Source organism: Phalangium opilio, unplaced genomic scaffold (assembly GCF_054372755.1).
Source record: "Phalangium opilio isolate 3A_F unplaced genomic scaffold, DU_Popi_V2 ptg000042l_1, whole genome shotgun sequence".
In the NCBI taxonomy this organism is placed as follows: domain Eukaryota; kingdom Metazoa; phylum Arthropoda; class Arachnida; order Opiliones; family Phalangiidae; genus Phalangium; species Phalangium opilio.
Genome location: NW_028324166.1, coordinates 3,297,000 through 3,316,389, shown reverse-complemented (window position 1 = coordinate 3,316,389; position 19,390 = coordinate 3,297,000). Strand labels below are relative to the sequence as shown.

The following is a 19,390-nucleotide window of genomic DNA, read 5'->3' as shown; positions in this document are numbered from 1 at the left end:
TTACGATAATCCAATGCATAATTTATTTTCTATCTAAATATAAATAGGCCTAATTATTAACTATCTTAATTTTGATTCGATTTGCGTCAATTATAAACACGGTTAAAATATTTAGTACAGATTTTGAAATTTGAAATTAAGTTGAATCGATATTAAAAATTTTGTTTTATGGATCCTTGGAGGAAAAATGGAGATTGGTGTTTGACCACCTTGCTTTCCGGTATGTGATAATGATAGCCATTGCGTTATTATAAGCCTTTGAATACCAGAAACCGCAGGTGCAGTAAATAGGCCTAGGCGTAGCTCTCGTGATTGTATCCAAGTCCCGTGACTCGAAGTAGGACATTTTGAAAGGGGGTAGAAAATTGGGGAAACGGGGATATACTGTCATATCCTTTCGCCTGCTTGATCGTGACTTTTTATTTTATTATATATATACTTTTGATATTTGATTTTTTCTAAGAAATCATATTTAAGTTTTAATGTTAATTATATTAATTGCCTTATAACATGCGAATTGACGAAAAAAACAACGAAAATATATTTCAATATATTTCAAAGAGGAATTTTGAAATTAAAATTTAATTTTAGTTTTCGTACAGAGATTAATAAAACCAATCAAGGTAACGTCTGGTTAGTTGGTTGTTCGTTCACTTGAAAATGAGCCTTTGCGCAATTCTGTAATATGGAATTTTTAATTAGTCATTTTAATCATGTTATAATAACATTTTTAACTTTATACAAACCTCAGCCCTTTTAGCAGTTTCTGTAATCAGTTGCATCTAAAGTAAATGAAAATTTAAATTAAACCAATTTGAAAAAGGAACTCTTATCATCATCATCGTCTTACATTCTGTATGAGGTAGTGATCGTGTTCTTCGGAACAGTTCCGTTGCTGCTAAAGAAAATAATAAGCATTTATTTAGTGCGAGAACTACTGCTCCGCCATTGGCCTTGTGGCGTCTGCTAAATCGAACCCTGAAGTCAAACTGTTTCATACTATTACTATTGGACAGATTAAGTTGGGACGTCATTCTTAAAGTAATTTTTTTAATTTATAATTCAATGAAATATTTTTACGATAATGTAGTGATAATTATTCTAGTATCACTGCTTTTAACCGAACCAAAAACGGATTTATGGGATAAGAACGTCGGAGTTAGCGAATTCACTCCCCATCCTCGCATACTTTATTGAGAAACTTCGTCTGCTTATATTTTGACTCCACCCACAAATTCTGTATATAGCTACTTCTATAGAGATCGAATTTGTGGGTGGAGTCAAAATATAAGCAGACGAAGTTTCTCAATAAAGTATGCGAGGATGGTACTAGAGGCTAAAGGTACGATCCGACGTTCTTATCCCATAAATCCGTTTTTGACCGAACTTAATATCTATCCTAAAATTTACGTCGCAATCTTTATTAACTTACCCCGGGGAGATCATTGCTAACATCATCATCGTCACAAAGCCTGGTCAAGAATTCCTCGAGACTCGAGGTTCTGCCCAAATGCTGGGAAAGGCAATCCACGACGATAGTCAACAGCTATAAAACTTAAACTTTAGTAATTTAACTAAAATTAAAATAGAATATATGACCAGGGATAGAGTTAATTTTAGAAGTAGGAATGGAGAACAGAGTAATCTGGGCGCGCGTCAAAGTCCCGGACCCCCTTCCACGGGACGGAGGGGGTATGAAAGAAGAGGCGGGAGGGTCATAGCGACAGAGGTAAAAAGGAATTACGTATTTTTCGCCGTCCCAGTCAGCAACGTCATCAAAACGTAGTCTAAGTGAGCCAATAAGATAATTTAAACTTTTCGTTACATGTTGGAGCGAGGGGCTCTATACTGGGTGGTCTATGAGTCGGACTGAAGTAAATACTAACCGTTCTCCTTTCCTACTTCTAAAATTAAATCTATCCCTGATATGACAAAACAAACATGAGCTGGCATGAGTCTACGTTGACATTCGGCCACCACGTGTACAGCCTCTGGATTTGCCCGAATTAGTTCTACAAATTAGCGGTACAATTTATGCAATCAGTCAATTTTAAAATCACACATATAAAAAAATCTTTTCACACAGTAGCTTTATAAGCTCAAAATATGCTATTGCGCTGCATCAGTAAATCGCGTAGTAGTTTTTTGCTAAACGTAAAACTTCAGATTCTTAAAAATCCCTAATTTAACAATCTTTAGTATAAATAGTGTCCGGAATAAATGAGCTACAGAAATTTCCCCCTCAGTTTTTAATCCTTCACCGCGCTTCAGTGTTGCCAGTAATTTGTGAGAGCGTCTCCGGTTTGAATCTGAATGATCTGAATCGTACTGAACTACATGATTTTCAGTCTGTTGTAGATAGAGGTTGAATTGCACACACAAATGACTGGCAACACTAGAACGCAAACCATCTAAATCTTAAGTTGACATATCGTTCGTTTGATCGTTACGATGAAACATTTGAAAGTAAAATTTGACATCCAATGCCCAGTATTAAATTAATATTTTAATTTAAAATTTTAAAACACTTACGACAATTTCTTTTAGCCAAACAACTAAAAACGCTCGCAGCTAAGATCAACGTTAAGAAAATGCCTTTCATCTTGAAATAGGGAAACGTTTCTTCTAACTTAACGGTTTTAGAAAATTTTAATAATTGAACTCATTGAAGGTTCTCACTCTTTTTATAATAAAAGTCAACGGAAATGCGGTATATTATCATATGTAACATACGTAACTATAAGTATACCACAGAAGGAAATATTTTAATAGAGGTGGTCGTATATGCCAATAGGAGACATGTGGTTCAGAAATTTTCCGTCCTATTTTTAAATCAAAAGTCACTTTACAAAAATTTCTTAAGAAATTATTTAGCATTACGACAACGGGTAGTGTCAGACCTATTGATATTGTACTACATAAACTGTAACGATTACGGGTTATAATAATTTTGATATAGAGATTATATTTATTATTACAGCCACTAATGAGTTAGTGAAGTTCTAAATAATAAATACACTAATTGCTATAAAATGTAGAAGATTCATATCAGAGCGGATGTCAGCTTTCTTGTGGCGGTCTTTAATTGCCTGGCAACAAAGTTCAAATATCTGAACTGTTATATATTTTGTATTTTGGCGGTTTCCACTCGGAAAACTTAATCCATTAGATTTAAATCATCTTAATTATTAGACGTTTCAGTGAACTATATCATATGATATATTACATAAGTATGACACTACGTATACAAGTTCGTAATGCTAGTGACTTACAGCTCGAGCTAGTTCGAGAACGACAAACGAGAATTGAAGTTCTACACTCGGTGGTTAATTTTGCAGGACTTCCATCTTCCTATTTAGTCTGTACTAAACCTTTGAAAGCGCAGCTCCAGGCGTTGCTTTAAGAGAATCTATGACGTTTCACCTACGTCATTCATGACAAGTTCTCAGTAACCAGTGACAAACTTATGAAACATATCTTATCAACTTATGACAAAAGCATGGAGATTTATGAAAGACAACGAAAATACACTGAGGAATTTTACAATTGCATTTCAATTTTATTTTTCGTACATAGAGTAATAAAAAAAATCATGCTGACTTGTTTTTACATGTATTCGGTCACTCGAAAATGAGCCTTGGCGCAATCCTGCAATATTTAATGTTTAATTTTCACTATCAATCACAATACTACTATTGCATTATAAATGGTATACAAACCTCAGCCCTTTTAGCAGATTCTTCAATCAGTTCGAACTAAAATAAATTTAATTCAAATCAAATCATTTAGGCCTATCACAATTTAAAATAATGAATTCTTAACGTTATAGTCTTACATTCTCAGTGATGTAATCTACATGCTCTAGCAAACATTCGTTTTGCTAAAAGTGGCATAAATTAGGAAAATAATATATTTTAGATTTTGAAAATAGTTATTTTTCAAGCATGAAATTTACTTTGTGGTGTAGACCAAGAAGGGATATCTATTTTACTAGGGAGAAGTTATAAGATGCCTAAGTATTCGCGCACCAAAGTCCCAGTCCCCTATTCAAAATACAAGGGGGGACGTAAATGGAGGCCGGGCTATTTCGCCTCTCCTCAGTCGGTAAATACGTAATTTTCGTCATTCGATTCGCGATGACGTGAGTTTTTAAGAACCAATGATATGCTGGTTGTAATTTAGAGGCGGGGATTAACTCCGGACCTACGTTTTAACTGGAGATAAAGCAAGAAATGTGGCTAATTTATACCTTCTCCCTAGTAAACTAAATATCCATTCTTGTGTAGACCTTATAATTTTAACACGAAGTTTATTTTTGAAATATTTGAATCATTGAGACATTGTGAAGAAAAGGGCTTACCGTGGGAAGATCATCGGGGTCATCGTTACAAAGCATAGTCATGAAATCCTCTAGAGTTACTGTTCTGCCCAAATGCTGGGAACTACAATCAGTGACGATTTCCAGCAACTATAAAAGGGAACTTTATAATTGTAAATAAAACAAAATTAAAATCTAAAGAAACCGACTCGGGCTGGCATGTGTGTGCGTTGACATTCGGTCACTACGGATAATGCCGGTGGATGTGCTCTAATAAGAGCTATAAATTCAATAAAATTATCGTCAATAGTTTGGTTTAAAATAATAAAATGCAGCATTTAGCTTCATTAGAACCTCGAAGTTTTGAAATTATTTCTTATAACACTTACGGCAATTTCTCTGAGCTAAACAACTCCAAACGCTCACTGCTAACATTAAAGTTATAAAAATGGCTTTCATCTTGGACTTGGAAATGTGGTTCGAACTTCTTTGGTTTAGAAAATTTATGTATTTTAATAACGATTCTAACCCTATTTATAACACAAGCCAAAGGAAATCGGAAATGGTTTAACTTTAAATAACTTAACCAGTAAAAGTATGACTCCCAATGAAAAACGTCACTTCCACCAAGTTTATAAATCTTACGTAAAAACAACCTATGAAGCGAGATATATCGAAAGATTAATATGGTTTTATAATTGCCTGGAACTTATCTCTATTCATAAAATGGGAACAAACATCCTAGCACTAGATCAATGGGAAGTGTCATACATATTGTTATTATGTTATTCATGCTTTTCAGAACGTTTAATAATTGGATTTTAAATTAAAGATAAAGAGTTGAACTAAAGATAAGTTTAATTATAATCCCTAATGAGGTACTGATACAATCTTAATTTGAATCTAATAATTTTGCTGATTGCTAATTAGTGTGTAAGATTAAAATCAGACAGGATGTCGGTTCGCCTGTTTGGGTTTCAGAGGTCTTTAAATACTTCGCAACGAGGATCAAAATCTGAACTGGGTCCCTCTTGGTCAATTGAGACGCACTAATTTAACACTGACACGTAAACATAACTAGAGATGGGCCGATACCAATTTAAGCCGATACCGATATATCGGTTTAGCCAAATATCGGTACCAATGCCGATATGGCACCGATATCGGACCCTCTCTACTGATGTTCCGATACCGAAATATCGGTTTAGCAGCGCGCCCATCTCTAAACATAACTTTGCATGTCCAATGATAATTAATTATATTTAACGATATTCAATGATAATTAATTATATTTAACGATATTCAATGATAATTAATTATATTTAACGATATTCAATGATAATTAATTATATTTAACGATATTCAATGATAATTAATTATATTTAACGATATTCAATGATGATTAATTATATTTAACGATATTCAATGATAATTAATTATATTTAACGATATTCAATGATAATTAATTATAATGACGCTTAATACTACTTAACAAAATAAGCTAACTTAAATTACTCATCATAACAAACGTTGGATTCAACGCGGGTATCAGATAGTATAATATATAACAAAACTAATGTCAGATAACACTTCATCGTACTATGTTTCTCTCTCTTGGGCACTTTAATCAGCTTGATTGATCCGTTATTTTACTTAACAGTTTATCAAGGAAATTGAAATTTTCAACGTTCAGGTTTTAATTACATATTTAATGAAAATGGATAATTAAATTTAAGATAGTGCGTAAAGAAATTAATTCAGGAAGCCTATAATCACCATATCCTGTCAAATCATGGACTTTCTGAATTTTATGGGGACCCGCAAAGAAATCATTTTTTTGTGACCTTGTGACCGAGGACAGTGAGAAAAACTAATCTACTTCTCCCAACCAAGCTTTAGACAGTTTTGTGAAATTTAGAATGACCTTCATATACTAAAAACATTATCTTATCTCGGTCGTGCCTTGGTTTATGTACAGACAAAGCGTCCAGTTTTCCTGTGCCAAATAGGGTATGTAAGGTCCATTGTCAAAGTATTTAAAAACTTTCAACTTAATTTTTTTTTTGAATCCGGAAACGCATAAGAAATTGTTTCCTTTGCAAGAAATATGAAAACTATATAAACTGCTATTGCTACGCCGAGAAGATTCAAGGCGAGAAGTCTATTTAGTTTTGCAATATTAGAAATAGCACAAGTAAGTCAAAAACGTAATACGTTTTAATATTAATATGTGATTTCTTGAGAGAAAACAGGCTTTTAGGTCTTGACCTTTATTTCTGTTCGACCGATTAAAGGATGTAGAAATTTTGGTTAAAAGGCGAAAGATTTTAATCCGCTTTTCTTAATTTCATGATGATCAACCGAAGTTAAGGAAATTAGCTGCTAGTTACTTTGAAATCAAAGAAGATGATATTTTTCTATTTTATATTTCATCTCCCTTTATGTTAACTATAATTTTAATTAAATATCATAAAACCAATGTTTGTAATCCGGTCAAAAATGAAATCGTTCCACTGAAAATTCATTAAAACCATTTTCCTAAGACATGCCAAGCCTTAGAGCTAGATATTTAAGTACTTTGAAAGAACGTTGGGTATTTGACTAATCAAAACCAATAGGGAAAAACTTTAAGAGATCAATTGGTTTTAAGAGTTCGTAGTTCAGTTTGTTGAATTCAGCAGACTATTTGTATCAACCTAGTTCGAACATTCTGTTATTTCTAGATTGCTAAACATGAAAGGTTGGATAATTCTTCTCGCAATTATTGGAGGACTGCTGGTTTGCCAAGCCATTAATGAATCAGAACTATGCCGTAAGTCGTAACTAAGAGAAATTTCTTGAAAATGGGTACAAGCGTGTATTGTGTACTATTTTCAACTGTGTAATATAAAATCATATTGCTATAATTCGAAATAATTTAACTATATCTTTCCATCTCGTGATATACCATTTCAGAGCTAATGGAAGAGTACCCGGAAACTCGCGATGATGTATATAAATGTCACAATGAAATTCCCACATGGGTAAGACCAAGAAATTCTCCCATTATGATCAAATTTAGCGATGTGGGCTTGCTCTTTTGTAAACGGGCGATGCAAGGGACATCTTGTGGTCTATAAAAAGATATGATAAATCTAATAATCTGAGCTTTATTTGCGAAGCGATGCCCAAACACGAAGAGTTAGACCTTTTCAATCGGGGCCCTATTTACAATGCATAGAGGGCTAGTGTCTAACTCCTTTGCCACCGACAACGCCCTACACCAATATATATTATTCATGGTGTTTCTGATATAAAATGTAACTTCTTTGACATTTTGCTGTTTTCAAGTGATGATTTTATTATTTTACTGATAACCAATTACATTTAATCAGGGATAGATTTAATTTTAGAAGTAGGAATGTAGAACAGAGTCATGTGGGCGCGCGTCAAAGTCCCGGACCCCCTTTCCCTGGGACGGAGGGGTATGAAAGAAGAGGCGGAAGGGTCATAGCGACAGAGGTAAAAAGGAATTACGTATTTTTCTCCGTCCACGTCAGAAACGTCATCATAACGTATAGTTTAAGTGAGTCAATAAGATAATTTAAACTTTTCGTCACGTGTTGGAGGGAGGGGCTCTATACTGGGTGGGCTATGAGTCGGTCTGAAGTAAATACGAGCCGTTCTCCATTCCTACTTCTAAAATTAAATCTATCCCTGATTTAATTAAGAAACTGAAAGACTATGATAGTTTAATTAAAGGGTTGTCCCTAAAACACTCAATTCATAGCTCAAGAAAAAAAGAGACTCGAACTGCAAAATGTCATAGATGTTACATTTTCGACTCAAAACCGTTAGTCCAAATATCATTCCCCTTCATTTATGGCATACTTATCAGTAACAATACAAATTTTAATTTGGCCATAGTTCCTCGAAGGTATTATGAAATGCATGACGGGACCGAATGACGAAGCTATAGAGGATTTGGAGCAATATTTAAGCGTAGGCTGCCGTAATCGTTTGCAAATAGTGAGTTGAAAATAAATTGGAATTTAATTGGTGTTAAAAAGCATTTTTAATCTTGAGTTTTTGTTAAGGATGGTCAATGTCTTTTAAGTTTTTACGGATACATTGGAGAAAATAATTTGGTAAGATTGGTTTAAAGGGAATCCAAAGTTGTTTCAGGGATACCTTCAGATTACCTGTGATGGGGTAATGGTCAGGAGAGAGTTGTGAGATGGAGAGGGAATCTCTATACATACATCATTGCCTGTGGCACCGAAGTCCTCCCAAGGATGATGGGGGACATTGCAAAATCTGAGAGAAAGAGGCGCGCTAACTGTGGAACGTCTCAGGTTGGGTGAGATATCAAAAATGGAGAAGAAATAGTCGGACTCAATTGTAATTGGTTCGCCAGTAGCCCTTCTTGACCAATTAACAATTCGTCCACCAACTTGAGCGCGCCTCTTTCTCTCAGATTTCGTATACCCTCCCACCCCATCATCCTTGACGTCCTCTCAGGACCCTCGGTGGTGCGATACTATTTAGCCGCCACCTGTATCTTAGAAAAAGGAGCTTTTCTCATACAAAAAAGGTGTAAAACAGTTTCCCGAAAAGCGGCAGCAGTTATGCCCGTCCAAATCACATGGTATCGCACATGACCTACTAATATTTCAACTCCATCCACTCTCTCCTCCTCTCTTGTCGTCTGCTTTGCAACAACTCTGGAATTCCTATTGTTCTAACTGATACGTTTTCCACATTTGTCATCCACTAATTACTTGTAGGGATCTGTTGTAACCGAGACTACCGAATCGGCAAATGTAAGCCATTGAAAACCTCTAGGCCTATTTTTAGCACGATGATAATAGGCCTAATTTCTCTTCGTTTTCTAGCATTGCATTACTGAGATTGCCAAGTCTTACGATATTACTCTGGCAGACGACGAAGAGGGCATTGAACTCTAAATTTAGGACTACACTACGAACTTTGCCAAGGTTCACGACATGACATCTTAAATGTTAATTTTTAATAATTCTTTACAAACATTTCAATAAAGAAATTGTGCATTAAATTGTCAGGTTTTTTTTTCTAAGTATTGTTCCCTTACGTAATCTTTGGATTTTCAACTGCAGTGAAATTTCTGTCTTACATTTAATCAGGGATAGATTTAATTTTAGAAGTAGGAATGGAGCACAGAGTAATCTGAGCGCGCGTCAAAGTCCCGGAGTCCATTCCACGAGACGGGGGGGGGTTATGAAAGAAGAGGCGGGTCATAGCGACAGAGGTAAAAAGAAATTTCGTATTTTTCACCGTCCCCGTCTGCACTGTCATAAAAACGTAGTTTAAGTGAGCCAATAAGATAATTCAAATTTTTCGTTTCGTGTTGAAGGGATGGGCTCTGAGTCGGACTGAAGTAAATACTAACCGTTCTCCATTCCTACTACTAAAATTAAATCTATCCCTGGTTTAATGATAAATCATAAGAAGTTTAATATACATTTCGCTAGTATTTTTAATTATTTTCATGGACACATTTCATTGTTTCATTCATATCAAATGAAACAAATTAAATAAATTTAATAATGGGCGCTCAAGACAGGGATTTTTCATAAATAACAGGACACAGGGGAGAAGAGGGGGAAACATGGCTATGTTTCATTGTATAAACGTACAGCGATCCTAGCGGTTGGAAATATGAACTAAAGATTGTAATGATAGAGCTAGCGGTAGTAGCAGTCTTAATTAGAAACGCCCAAATAGGTGACAGTTCAAAAATTAACAAGTTCTTAGTAGATCATAAGTTTATAAGATATGTATCATAAGTTTGACACTACCTATACTACGTAATGCTACTGAGAGACTTACAGCTCGAGCTAGTTCTAGGAGAACGACGGAAGCGAGAATTGAAGTACTACACTCAGTGGTTATTTTTGCACGACTTCCATCTTCCTATTGACTCTGCGTTACTAAGCCTTTGACAGCGCCTCACCATGCGTGGCTTTACCTCAAATCTATGACCTACCTCATTCACTTCATGACAAGCTCCAATTTGTAACCAGTACAAACTTATGGAACATATCTTATGAACTTATGGTAGATACAATATATTGATTTATATTCGATTAGCCTCTTAGACATTGTTGTGTCACGGTAGAGGTAAACACTGGTGAAAAACACAGATCCTGCTGATAAAAAGAACTTTTTCACATTTCAGATCTTAATTTTCTTTTTTGACTTGGGGTTTTGTTATGTTGATTGAGTGGTTTACTTTTTAGACAAAACACACCCTTAGTGGACAATGTGGATCAATAACTGGCCACTATTACAAGAACTTTCATTTCTCTGACATCGTTGCTTTTTGTAAACGAATTGAGGTTCAAATAAATGTCTGTGGAATAAAAATCCTGGGCACATTCGAAATTTTTGGATCAAAGAAAAATGGTATGTATAAACCGAGCTCAAAATGTAGAATATTCTAGTTAAAGGCCGGGAAACGGCGAGAAGGGTTCTTGTCAAACTGAAAACCGTGCATCGAACTAACAATGGGCGACCGTGCTTCAAAATTTTTAGGGGTTCTTGTCAAACTGAAAGCCGTGCAAAGCGGTTCTTGTCAAACTGAAGATAAAGAATGGACAGTCTCTTAAATGGGGGATGCAAAAAGTCGGGGAAACAAAATTTAAGAGACTGTCCATTGTTTATCTTCAGTTTGACAAGAACCGCTTTGAACGGCTTTCAGTTTGACAAGAACCCCTAAAAAGTTTGAAGCACGGTCGCCCATTGTTAGTTCGATGCACGGCTTTCAGTTTGACAAGAACCCTTCTCGCCGTTTCCCGGCCTTTAAATGAACATAACACCAATTAGCTATAAGGACAAGTTTAATTAAACCAGAAATTTGTACCATGTGCGCTTTTTAGTCTCGTTCAGGTGCACACTACCTTATTTTTATGTGATTTTACAATGAGGTTTAAAGGGAGGGTGAAATGGAAAATCAATTCTCGTGGCACGCTTCATACCAAATGAAATTTATCACGAGATTTGATAAAATTTTAAACACGATGTGATAATCGTGGCATGAGGTGTAGAGCGTGCAACTGGAATTTTGTTAACAGGAAGCCAGGGCGTTACGCGATTGGTCAGAGTTCCTTATTTCAAATTATCCATAAAATCTCAATCTTATTTGAATTTTAAAATCAATCGGAGACTGTATTTCCTGAATGTTTCACTATGCAGACAAATCTTATAATTAGTAGAAGAATCGACAAATAATCACTTTATTTTCCAGTTCACCCTCCCTTTAATGAAATATTATTTCAGGTATTTAACAATTCATCAACTTCTATCGAAATACGTTATAGTTTTGTAAGTCCCTCGAGAAATACGCTTTCGATTTTTCCAAAAACTAAAAAAAAATTTTAAATTCTTTAAAAGCCGTGGGATTCAAATATTTCTGAAATTTTGGAGAATGGCGATTTTGTACCATATTTTATTGAAACTTTTACGGTCATGCAATTCGTTCTTCTTAATTTGCCTAACGTTACGTAAGTAGACAATGAATAGTTTTAAATCTGTTAGAATCGCAGTGGCAAAATGTTAATTTTCATAAGATAAAAGCTGTGTTCATAAATTGCACTTGTTCATGATATACTGCACGTTTATTACGATAAGGGTTATGTGTTTTTGATTCTGAAATTATACCACTATTTCGCGTGATTACACTACTTTTAGATTAAAATTTATTCCCACGCATATAAAAAATGGGAAAGCGTACCACATCATAAAGGGTGTAAGTATTACTCTAATCAGGGATAGACTAAATTTTATAAGTAGGAATGGAGAACGGCTAGTATTTACTTCAGTCCGACTTATAGACCACCCAGTATAGAGCCCCTCCCTCCAACACGTAACGAAAAATTTAAATTATTTTTTTGGCTCACTTGAACTACGTTTTGATGACGTTGCTGAAGGAGCGGGCCAAAAATACCTAATTCCTTTTTATCTCTGTCGCTATGAGCCGCCTCTTATTTCATTCCCCCTTCCCGTGGAACTTGACGCGCGCCCAGATTACTCTGTTCTCCATTCCTACTTCTAAAATTAAATCTATCCCTGATCAGACATAATATTTATTCATATCCACGATGAAATTAAGGGAATATTTTTTTCCTATTAAAGACACTACAGACTTATTTAGATTTCTCTGTATGTGACGAGTATCTTCCAAAATTGGTTCACATTTCACCGCTCATACGATCAGGAACGTTTTCAGTGTTGACCGCAATTGACAAAGATAAACCTACTATGGAAAAAATATACAATATAACGGGTTTAGAGAGCGACATATGGATTTGCATTTGTATATCGATGTTGATTATTTCCTACCTCTCTCAAAAACTGAATATGGAAATTCGGAAAAATAAATACAAAGATAAATTCATGTTTTTCGAATATTTGTGGTTTTACATCGCTGATCTCTTACAAAATCGTTAGTAAAAATTTATTTTCTCTTTTGTCAAAACAGAGGGCGATAAAAATAACCGTACGCACAGAAGTAGGATAAGGGACTAGAAGTTTTGAGATAACCAAATTCTTCACTAGGCGAAAGTGAATATTCTTGATAACACACCAACGGTTGGCCCTCTGGTATCGGTTTCGGAGTTTTCCCTCCAATACGTGAGAAGCTCGCGGTGGTAGGCGGCCGAACTAGATTCAAGCACCCGCTTCGTCCGTGTTCCGCGGCTTTAGGTTGAGGGGAACGGGGGTAGGACATTTTTTGGAACTCGACCAAATTTTTTTCTCTCTACAGTGTAGGTGCATTGGAAGCGGTATAAAATCCTCAAATTCGTTCCCAAGTGCCAGGATCTACTACCAATGCTAGAGCTCTTTACTTCTAGTCTCATCCTACTTCTGATACGCGTCATGTATGACTCACATTTAATTATCTATGGTTAGGAACTGTTAAATCTGTGCAAAACAGATTGAAGTAAGGAATTCATATATCCAGAAGGGAATAATAGAAGAAGGACGACACTCTGTATCCTCTTACTCTTGATTCTTCCCAGGCTCATCCCCGGCCCTTTTTGTTTGCTCACCCGCTCATCAAACTTCAGATGGGCATGGCACCGTGCTAGGATGAATTCGATAACTGTTTGCTACTAAATCCTCAGCAATAAACCCACAAACCGTGATTCTCAAAACCACAATAGTTAAGGGCTAATAGAGTAATGATGAGGGAACTATTTATCGCGTATGTGATTCGGTTTGGTAACTTTGCTCCAAATGTCAATTATGATGTTGGGAAGAATCATGTTACAATTTGTTGCCTTTGGTTAGGAATTGTTGAATTTGTGCTATACAGTTTTAAATAATAAATGCATATATCTTTTTTATTAGCCAGGGACTTTGTAAAAAATTCAAAGATCGCCGGTAAAATTTTATTCGTTTGTTGGATGTTGGCTTCATTCGTCTTAATGAAATCGTACTCTGGAAATCTGAAAGGATCCCTGTTAATTTCAAAATCAGCATATGTCGATAGCTTTGATGATCTGTACCGGAGGAATGATTTAAAAGTTGTTCTTTTCGAAGGTGGAATTATGAAATATCACACTCAAGTAAAATCATTTCTTCAAAACATGTAGACGTAACTTGTTTTTAATGAAAGGCAATTATATTTTCAGCTGAACAAAGAGGATCATTACAAGCAATTGAATCGTACCATGTCACTTAGGGGCCATTATAATAAAAATTATTTGGAGATAATGAAGTTGATTTCGACCGGAAAATACGCTACGGTTTGGTTTACCCCGTTTGTCTACTACATTTTAGGCAGAAATGTGGATTTGTTTTTGAAAAGCAACACTTTCGCCTATATTGGAAGCACCAATTACGAATTTATTGGAAACCACGTCTTTTTTGACAAGACTTTACCAAAGGCGTTATTAGAAAGGGTTGATTATCTGTAAGTAAAAGCAAGAAGCGATATCTAGTTTACTAGGGAGAAGTTATAAGATACCTAAGTATTCGCGCGCCATAGTCCCAGTCCACCTTTTTCAAAATACAAGGGGGCGGGGCGGTAAAAAGAGGCCGGACTATTTCACCTCTCCTCAGTCGGAAAATATGACTGTAATTTTCGTCATTCGCGTCGCGTTGACGTGTGAGTTTTCAAGAACCTATGAGATGCTGGTTGTAATTTAGAGGCGGGTATTAACTCCGGACGTACGTTTGGACTAGAGATAAAGCAAAAAATGTGGCGAATTTATACCTTCTTCCTAGTAAACTAGATATCGTTTCTTGGTAAAAGCAAACGCAAATATGAATAATAGAAAATGAGGTAGTAAGAAGAGCGTGGGTGACATGTGATTAGTGTCACCTATGAGCCAAAAAATAAGCCAAGAATATACAGTAAACAAATTTGCGTAAAACATCACTAATTATATTTCTGTTTGTTAATTAGTATTTTAAGGTATTTGGAAACGAATCAAGGTGAACCATGCCGAAGATTGAGCACTTACGATGCCAGAAAAATTTTGTTACTCGACGAGGATTCCTATGGTCTAAACAGAATTGAGCCCATGAGTGCCACATTCGTACTACCAGTTTTTAACATACTGCTTCTTGGAATATGTCTTTCCACTGTAGTTATGATTCTCGAACAAGTGTACAAATATAAAAAACTATCGATGGGCAATTGAAATTTTTAAGAATTATTTGAAAAGTTAAATCAATCAATGGGCACAGTTTCTAAATGTTATATACAGTTAAATAGACACTTTAATATTTCATGATATATCGAGTTGAAACTTATACATGGTATTTCTGATAAGTCTCTTAGAAATTAAGGTGGATGTTGTTTGGGCGATTTTGAGTCGAAAATGTTCTATGTAATATTTCCGTACAGGCCACTGTTTTCAAGTTACGATTAGGGTATTTTATAGATGACCCCTTCAATTTAATTAAAATCCTGAAAAATAGGCTAATTTAACAAAGGGGTCATCTCTAAATCCCTCAAATCATAACTCGAAAACAGTGCCTCAAAAATGCCTAAAGAACATTCCCACTTAATTTAAAGGGACTGCAAAGAAGGCATCGGCGGATGGGTAAAAATTATTACAATTATTAAAGATACAAAGGCTCCTCATAGAGTGGAACTGGGAACTGGACACCGAGTCCTTTTTCGCGAGATTGCAGCGCCAATTCCATGAAGTGGTAGTTTTCGAAATAAAACGAACTAAGCTTCTTTGTACCACACCTCTCCTCGGTCACGTGCCTCTGACGTATTTCAAATAATTTTTACCCACCCGCCGTTGCCTTCTTTACTGCCCCTAAGTCAGACCATCCTATATAACTCTTCGAAATTAAACAATAAAATGTTTAAAATAGCCATACAAAATTATGGTATCCACGTCGTGTCTCACATTCAAACCGTAAATTAAAGAATAGTTACTTAGCACAGTGTTACAAGCAGATACATATGTACCACGAGAATATTATCAATGCAATGCAAAAAAAAAAAACAATTGATGTAATAGTTTCATACAAATTTTTGTGAAATCCACTGACTGACTGACTGCCCACAGTATCATATAACCTCTTGACCTACGAAACGCTACGATACAATGCTGAAAAAATATTTGTTGCCTTTTCAAACCGTCGCCATCTTGGAAAGTAGTGGTCAGATAAGGTACTAAAACTGCCTGACGCTGTAAATATTTTTAATTATACTATTTATTAAATAATTACACAATCTATGTCGTTTGACAACAATTTTTGTGAATTGCTTTATTTAAGTCACAACCTTTCTTTATAAATGTCATCAGGTCAGGGATAGATTTAATTTTAGAAGTAGGAATGGAGAACGGTTAGTATTTACTTCAGTCCGACTCATAGCCCAGTTTAGAGCCCCTCCCTCCAACACGTAAGGAAAACTTTGAATTATCTCATTGGCTCACTTAAACTACGTTTTGTTGACGTTGCTGACGGGAACGGAGAAACATACGTAATTCCTTTTTACCTCTGTCGCTATGACCCCGCCTCTTCTTTCCTTTGGAAAGGGGTCCGGGACTTTGACGCGCGCCCAGATTACTCTGTTCTCCATTCCTATTTCTAAAATTATACCCATCCATGATGTCGTTAATATTCTCCCTAAAACGTCACCGAATTTTTTAACCCGAGTCATGTGGATTTATTTGTTGCCTTTTCAATGTTCTAAGATGATATTATAAGAAAGTAATTGTCTCTTAACTTTATAACTCTTGATAAGTACCTATTGTCAAGTAAAACTGAACAATAGGTACTTTACAAAAATAAATAATAAATGGTCGTATTTTCCATTGACTATTGAATGCAACATAATTTTGAATAAAATACTCAACTTGGAGAGAACTTTGAAATTCCATTTTATTTGATGATTCGGAAAAATAAGGAACAACATGAAATTTCAAGAGTTCTTTCAGACTTTTTTCCTGACACTTATCTTCAAATTTTGCCTGGCTGCTAACACATCGATGAAAAGAAAAGGTAAAAATTATGTATAGGATCATAGGTTCATAAGATAAGTTCCATAAGTTTGTCACTGGTTATTGAGAGCTTGTCACGAAGTGAATGAAGTAGGTAATAGATTCGAGGTAAAGGGACGCCTGGTGAGGAGCTGTCAAAGGCTTAGTACAGACTAAATAGGATGATGGACTGCAAAATTTACCACCGAGTGTAGGACTTCAATTCTCGCTTGTCGTTCTCGAACAAGTTCGAGCTGGAAGTCTCTTGTATTACGAACTTGTATAGGTAGTGTTATACTTATGGAACTTACGTATATCATTAATCACTCCAGGACAAGTTAAGTAATATAATTCTGTTAATTTTTATATAGATAAGGGTGTCGACCCAATAACATTCAGACAGGAGATTGTAGTCAGCGCTAGCTGTATAACGGAAACTAAAACAGGAGAAGGTTAGTCGATGTTTATATACTACCATGATTCAGGGCCAGTGCAATATGCAGACAAAATACGTCTGCCTGTAAATAGTCTTGCGCCTTCGAAGCGAAATATTTTCTCCACCATAAGTAACGTAACAGCAATAGGTTTGACGCAAAATTAAGTATGTCAAGGAAGGTGTGTTTCAGATTAAAACATGACTTAAAAATAAAAATATTAAAATAATATATTCAAAACTTTCATAGAAGTGACCCCTAGTTGCATTTATTAATATATTCAAAGCATCGGTAGAAGTGACCCTTAAAGCATGGTTTTCACTTGACCGAAAAAAACTACTTTGCAGCTGGACGTCAAACGTCAGATTTGCTTTTTACGTTGTCGCCCAGCGTTATAGCGTTTTCACCTAGCGTAGTTCCCGCAAATAATGGAACCAAGGCTTAACAGATAAACTGCACACTGCACTAATTGCGGCCCATCTATTGTCTTTCTTTTTTGCAATCCTTGTTTCTAATATCATACAGATTTGTATTGTTACTAACCTCTTCAATAAACCTTTCAACATTGAACTTCGGAATTCTCAGGGATTTGCACAAGTAACTGACTCGATTAGGATCAAAATAAATAAAAAATGGCGGACCGCGGACGGCCTCTTCCGAACACGCGTGGTCGAAAATGACGACTCGACTCTATCTTATTGCTGATTGGCTCGCGCAGAGCGTTAACGTTGAACGCGGCCGAAAAAATAGACAGCTAATATCGCCACACTCAACGTAATTTCTGTCCAGCGTAACTAGGTTTTTTTTCGGTTGTCGCTTGACGTCGGGCGAAAAGTCGTGATTTACGCCAAGTGAAAACCATGCTTAAACTTGGTAGAGGCAGTAACAATAGGCGCGAACACCAAGGAGTAAAATGGTTTTAGAATACCCGGAACAAACTTTCTTCGAGCAATTTTGCATTACGACAATTGGAAAGTTCTGTTATACTTATGTTTATTACGTTACTTTTGCTCCACAGTCGACAAGCTATTAGTTCCAATTTTCAAATTATGTTTTAAACTTCAGAATTTGAATGCCGGGCAATACCTTTCTCGGCATATTACCAACGTAGTGGATGGACCCCATCTATAAAAACATTGTTTTGTCTCATGGATGTGGAAACTCCCCAGGATGAAATGCTTTGTAAAGTTATTTGCCCAACGCTTTACAATTTCAGAAGTATAGTTTATAAAATTTTACTCGCCAATAACAAAACATCGAACGCTGCAGATGAGAAAGTGAAAGGTAGGCAATTAAGCGCAATTCTCACTAGGTTGAAAATCGTCACGGAAAACCCGCGTTTTTCGACTGCTAAAATTTTTGCAAACGCCGAGAGCAGGCGGAAACAACTCTTAATAGAGTAATGGCAGTACTACATATGCAAACGTCATACCCTTCTATCTCTTAGCTCTGTGTCATCCCTCTACTGGGCGCCCAGATGGAGGGATACACAGTCTACGACCCTCTTTACCGCCACTAGTCTAATGTTGGAAAATTGAATTTTTAACTCACCTACACGCTTCGTTCGGTTACTACATAGCCACACAAAGTTAAAACGGAACTTCTGAAGGTTTTAATAACGATACTACCAGAAGTATATAAAACTTCTCTTCGAGAGAAGTGTACCATCGGGGTAATTGTAACATGATTCATCCCAACATCATATTAACATTTGTAGTGCACAAGGTTACTAAACCAAATCACGTACGCGATAAATAGTTCCCCTCATCATTACTCTTTTAGCACTGCTTAACTATTTGCCAAGGCGCATGCGCTTGTGCAGATTTTTGTCCCTCGTCAAGACAATCAAGGTTTGTGGATTGATTGCTGGGGATTTAGTAAATACCAAACAGTTATAGAATTCACCCTAGCACGGTGCGATAGTTACCCATCTGAAGTTTAATGAGCAGGAGAGCAACAAAAAGGTGCCATGAGCCCGTGAAGAATCATGTTACATAACTTAAGTATTAAGAGGATGCAGGGTGTCACCCATTTTCTATTATAACATTCTGATTTTATTTTTTAGTGGTCTTTTTTCACGAACAAACTTTTCATGATCTCATCAGTCCATCCGAACACCTTCCAGAAGTTTTTGGAAATATCGAGCCAGATAACAACTACGGTTGCTG

General features: G+C 35.9%; 2 protein-coding genes across 3 annotated transcripts; one reads left to right on the top strand and one right to left on the bottom strand.

The window, feature by feature from the left end:
- Positions 1-560: 560 nt before the first annotated feature.
- Positions 561-2,623, bottom strand: LOC149678398 (uncharacterized). 2 transcript variants are annotated; one of them, XM_089837136.1, is made up of 6 exons: positions 2,533-2,623; positions 1,942-2,012; positions 1,433-1,546; positions 851-898; positions 747-782; positions 561-678 (listed from the first exon to the last, which is right to left on the bottom strand). In XM_089837136.1, exons 1-6 carry the CDS (start codon positions 2,600-2,602, stop codon positions 619-621), a joined length of 399 nt encoding a protein of 132 aa, XP_089693262.1. In that variant the 5' UTR covers positions 2,603-2,623; the 3' UTR covers positions 561-618. The 2 variants fall into 2 exon arrangements, with proteins under 2 accessions (XP_089693262.1, XP_089693263.1); XM_089837137.1 differs by having other exon boundaries at positions 851-895.
- A 4,583-nt stretch (positions 2,624-7,206) lies between these two features.
- Positions 7,207-9,344, top strand: LOC149678397 (uncharacterized). Its single transcript, XM_089837135.1, has 5 exons — positions 7,207-7,341; positions 8,225-8,326; positions 8,395-8,445; positions 9,085-9,120; positions 9,193-9,344. Exons 1-5 carry the CDS (start codon positions 7,279-7,281, stop codon positions 9,262-9,264), a joined length of 324 nt encoding a protein of 107 aa, XP_089693261.1. The 5' UTR covers positions 7,207-7,278; the 3' UTR covers positions 9,265-9,344.
- The last annotated feature ends 10,046 nt before the right edge of the window (positions 9,345-19,390 follow it).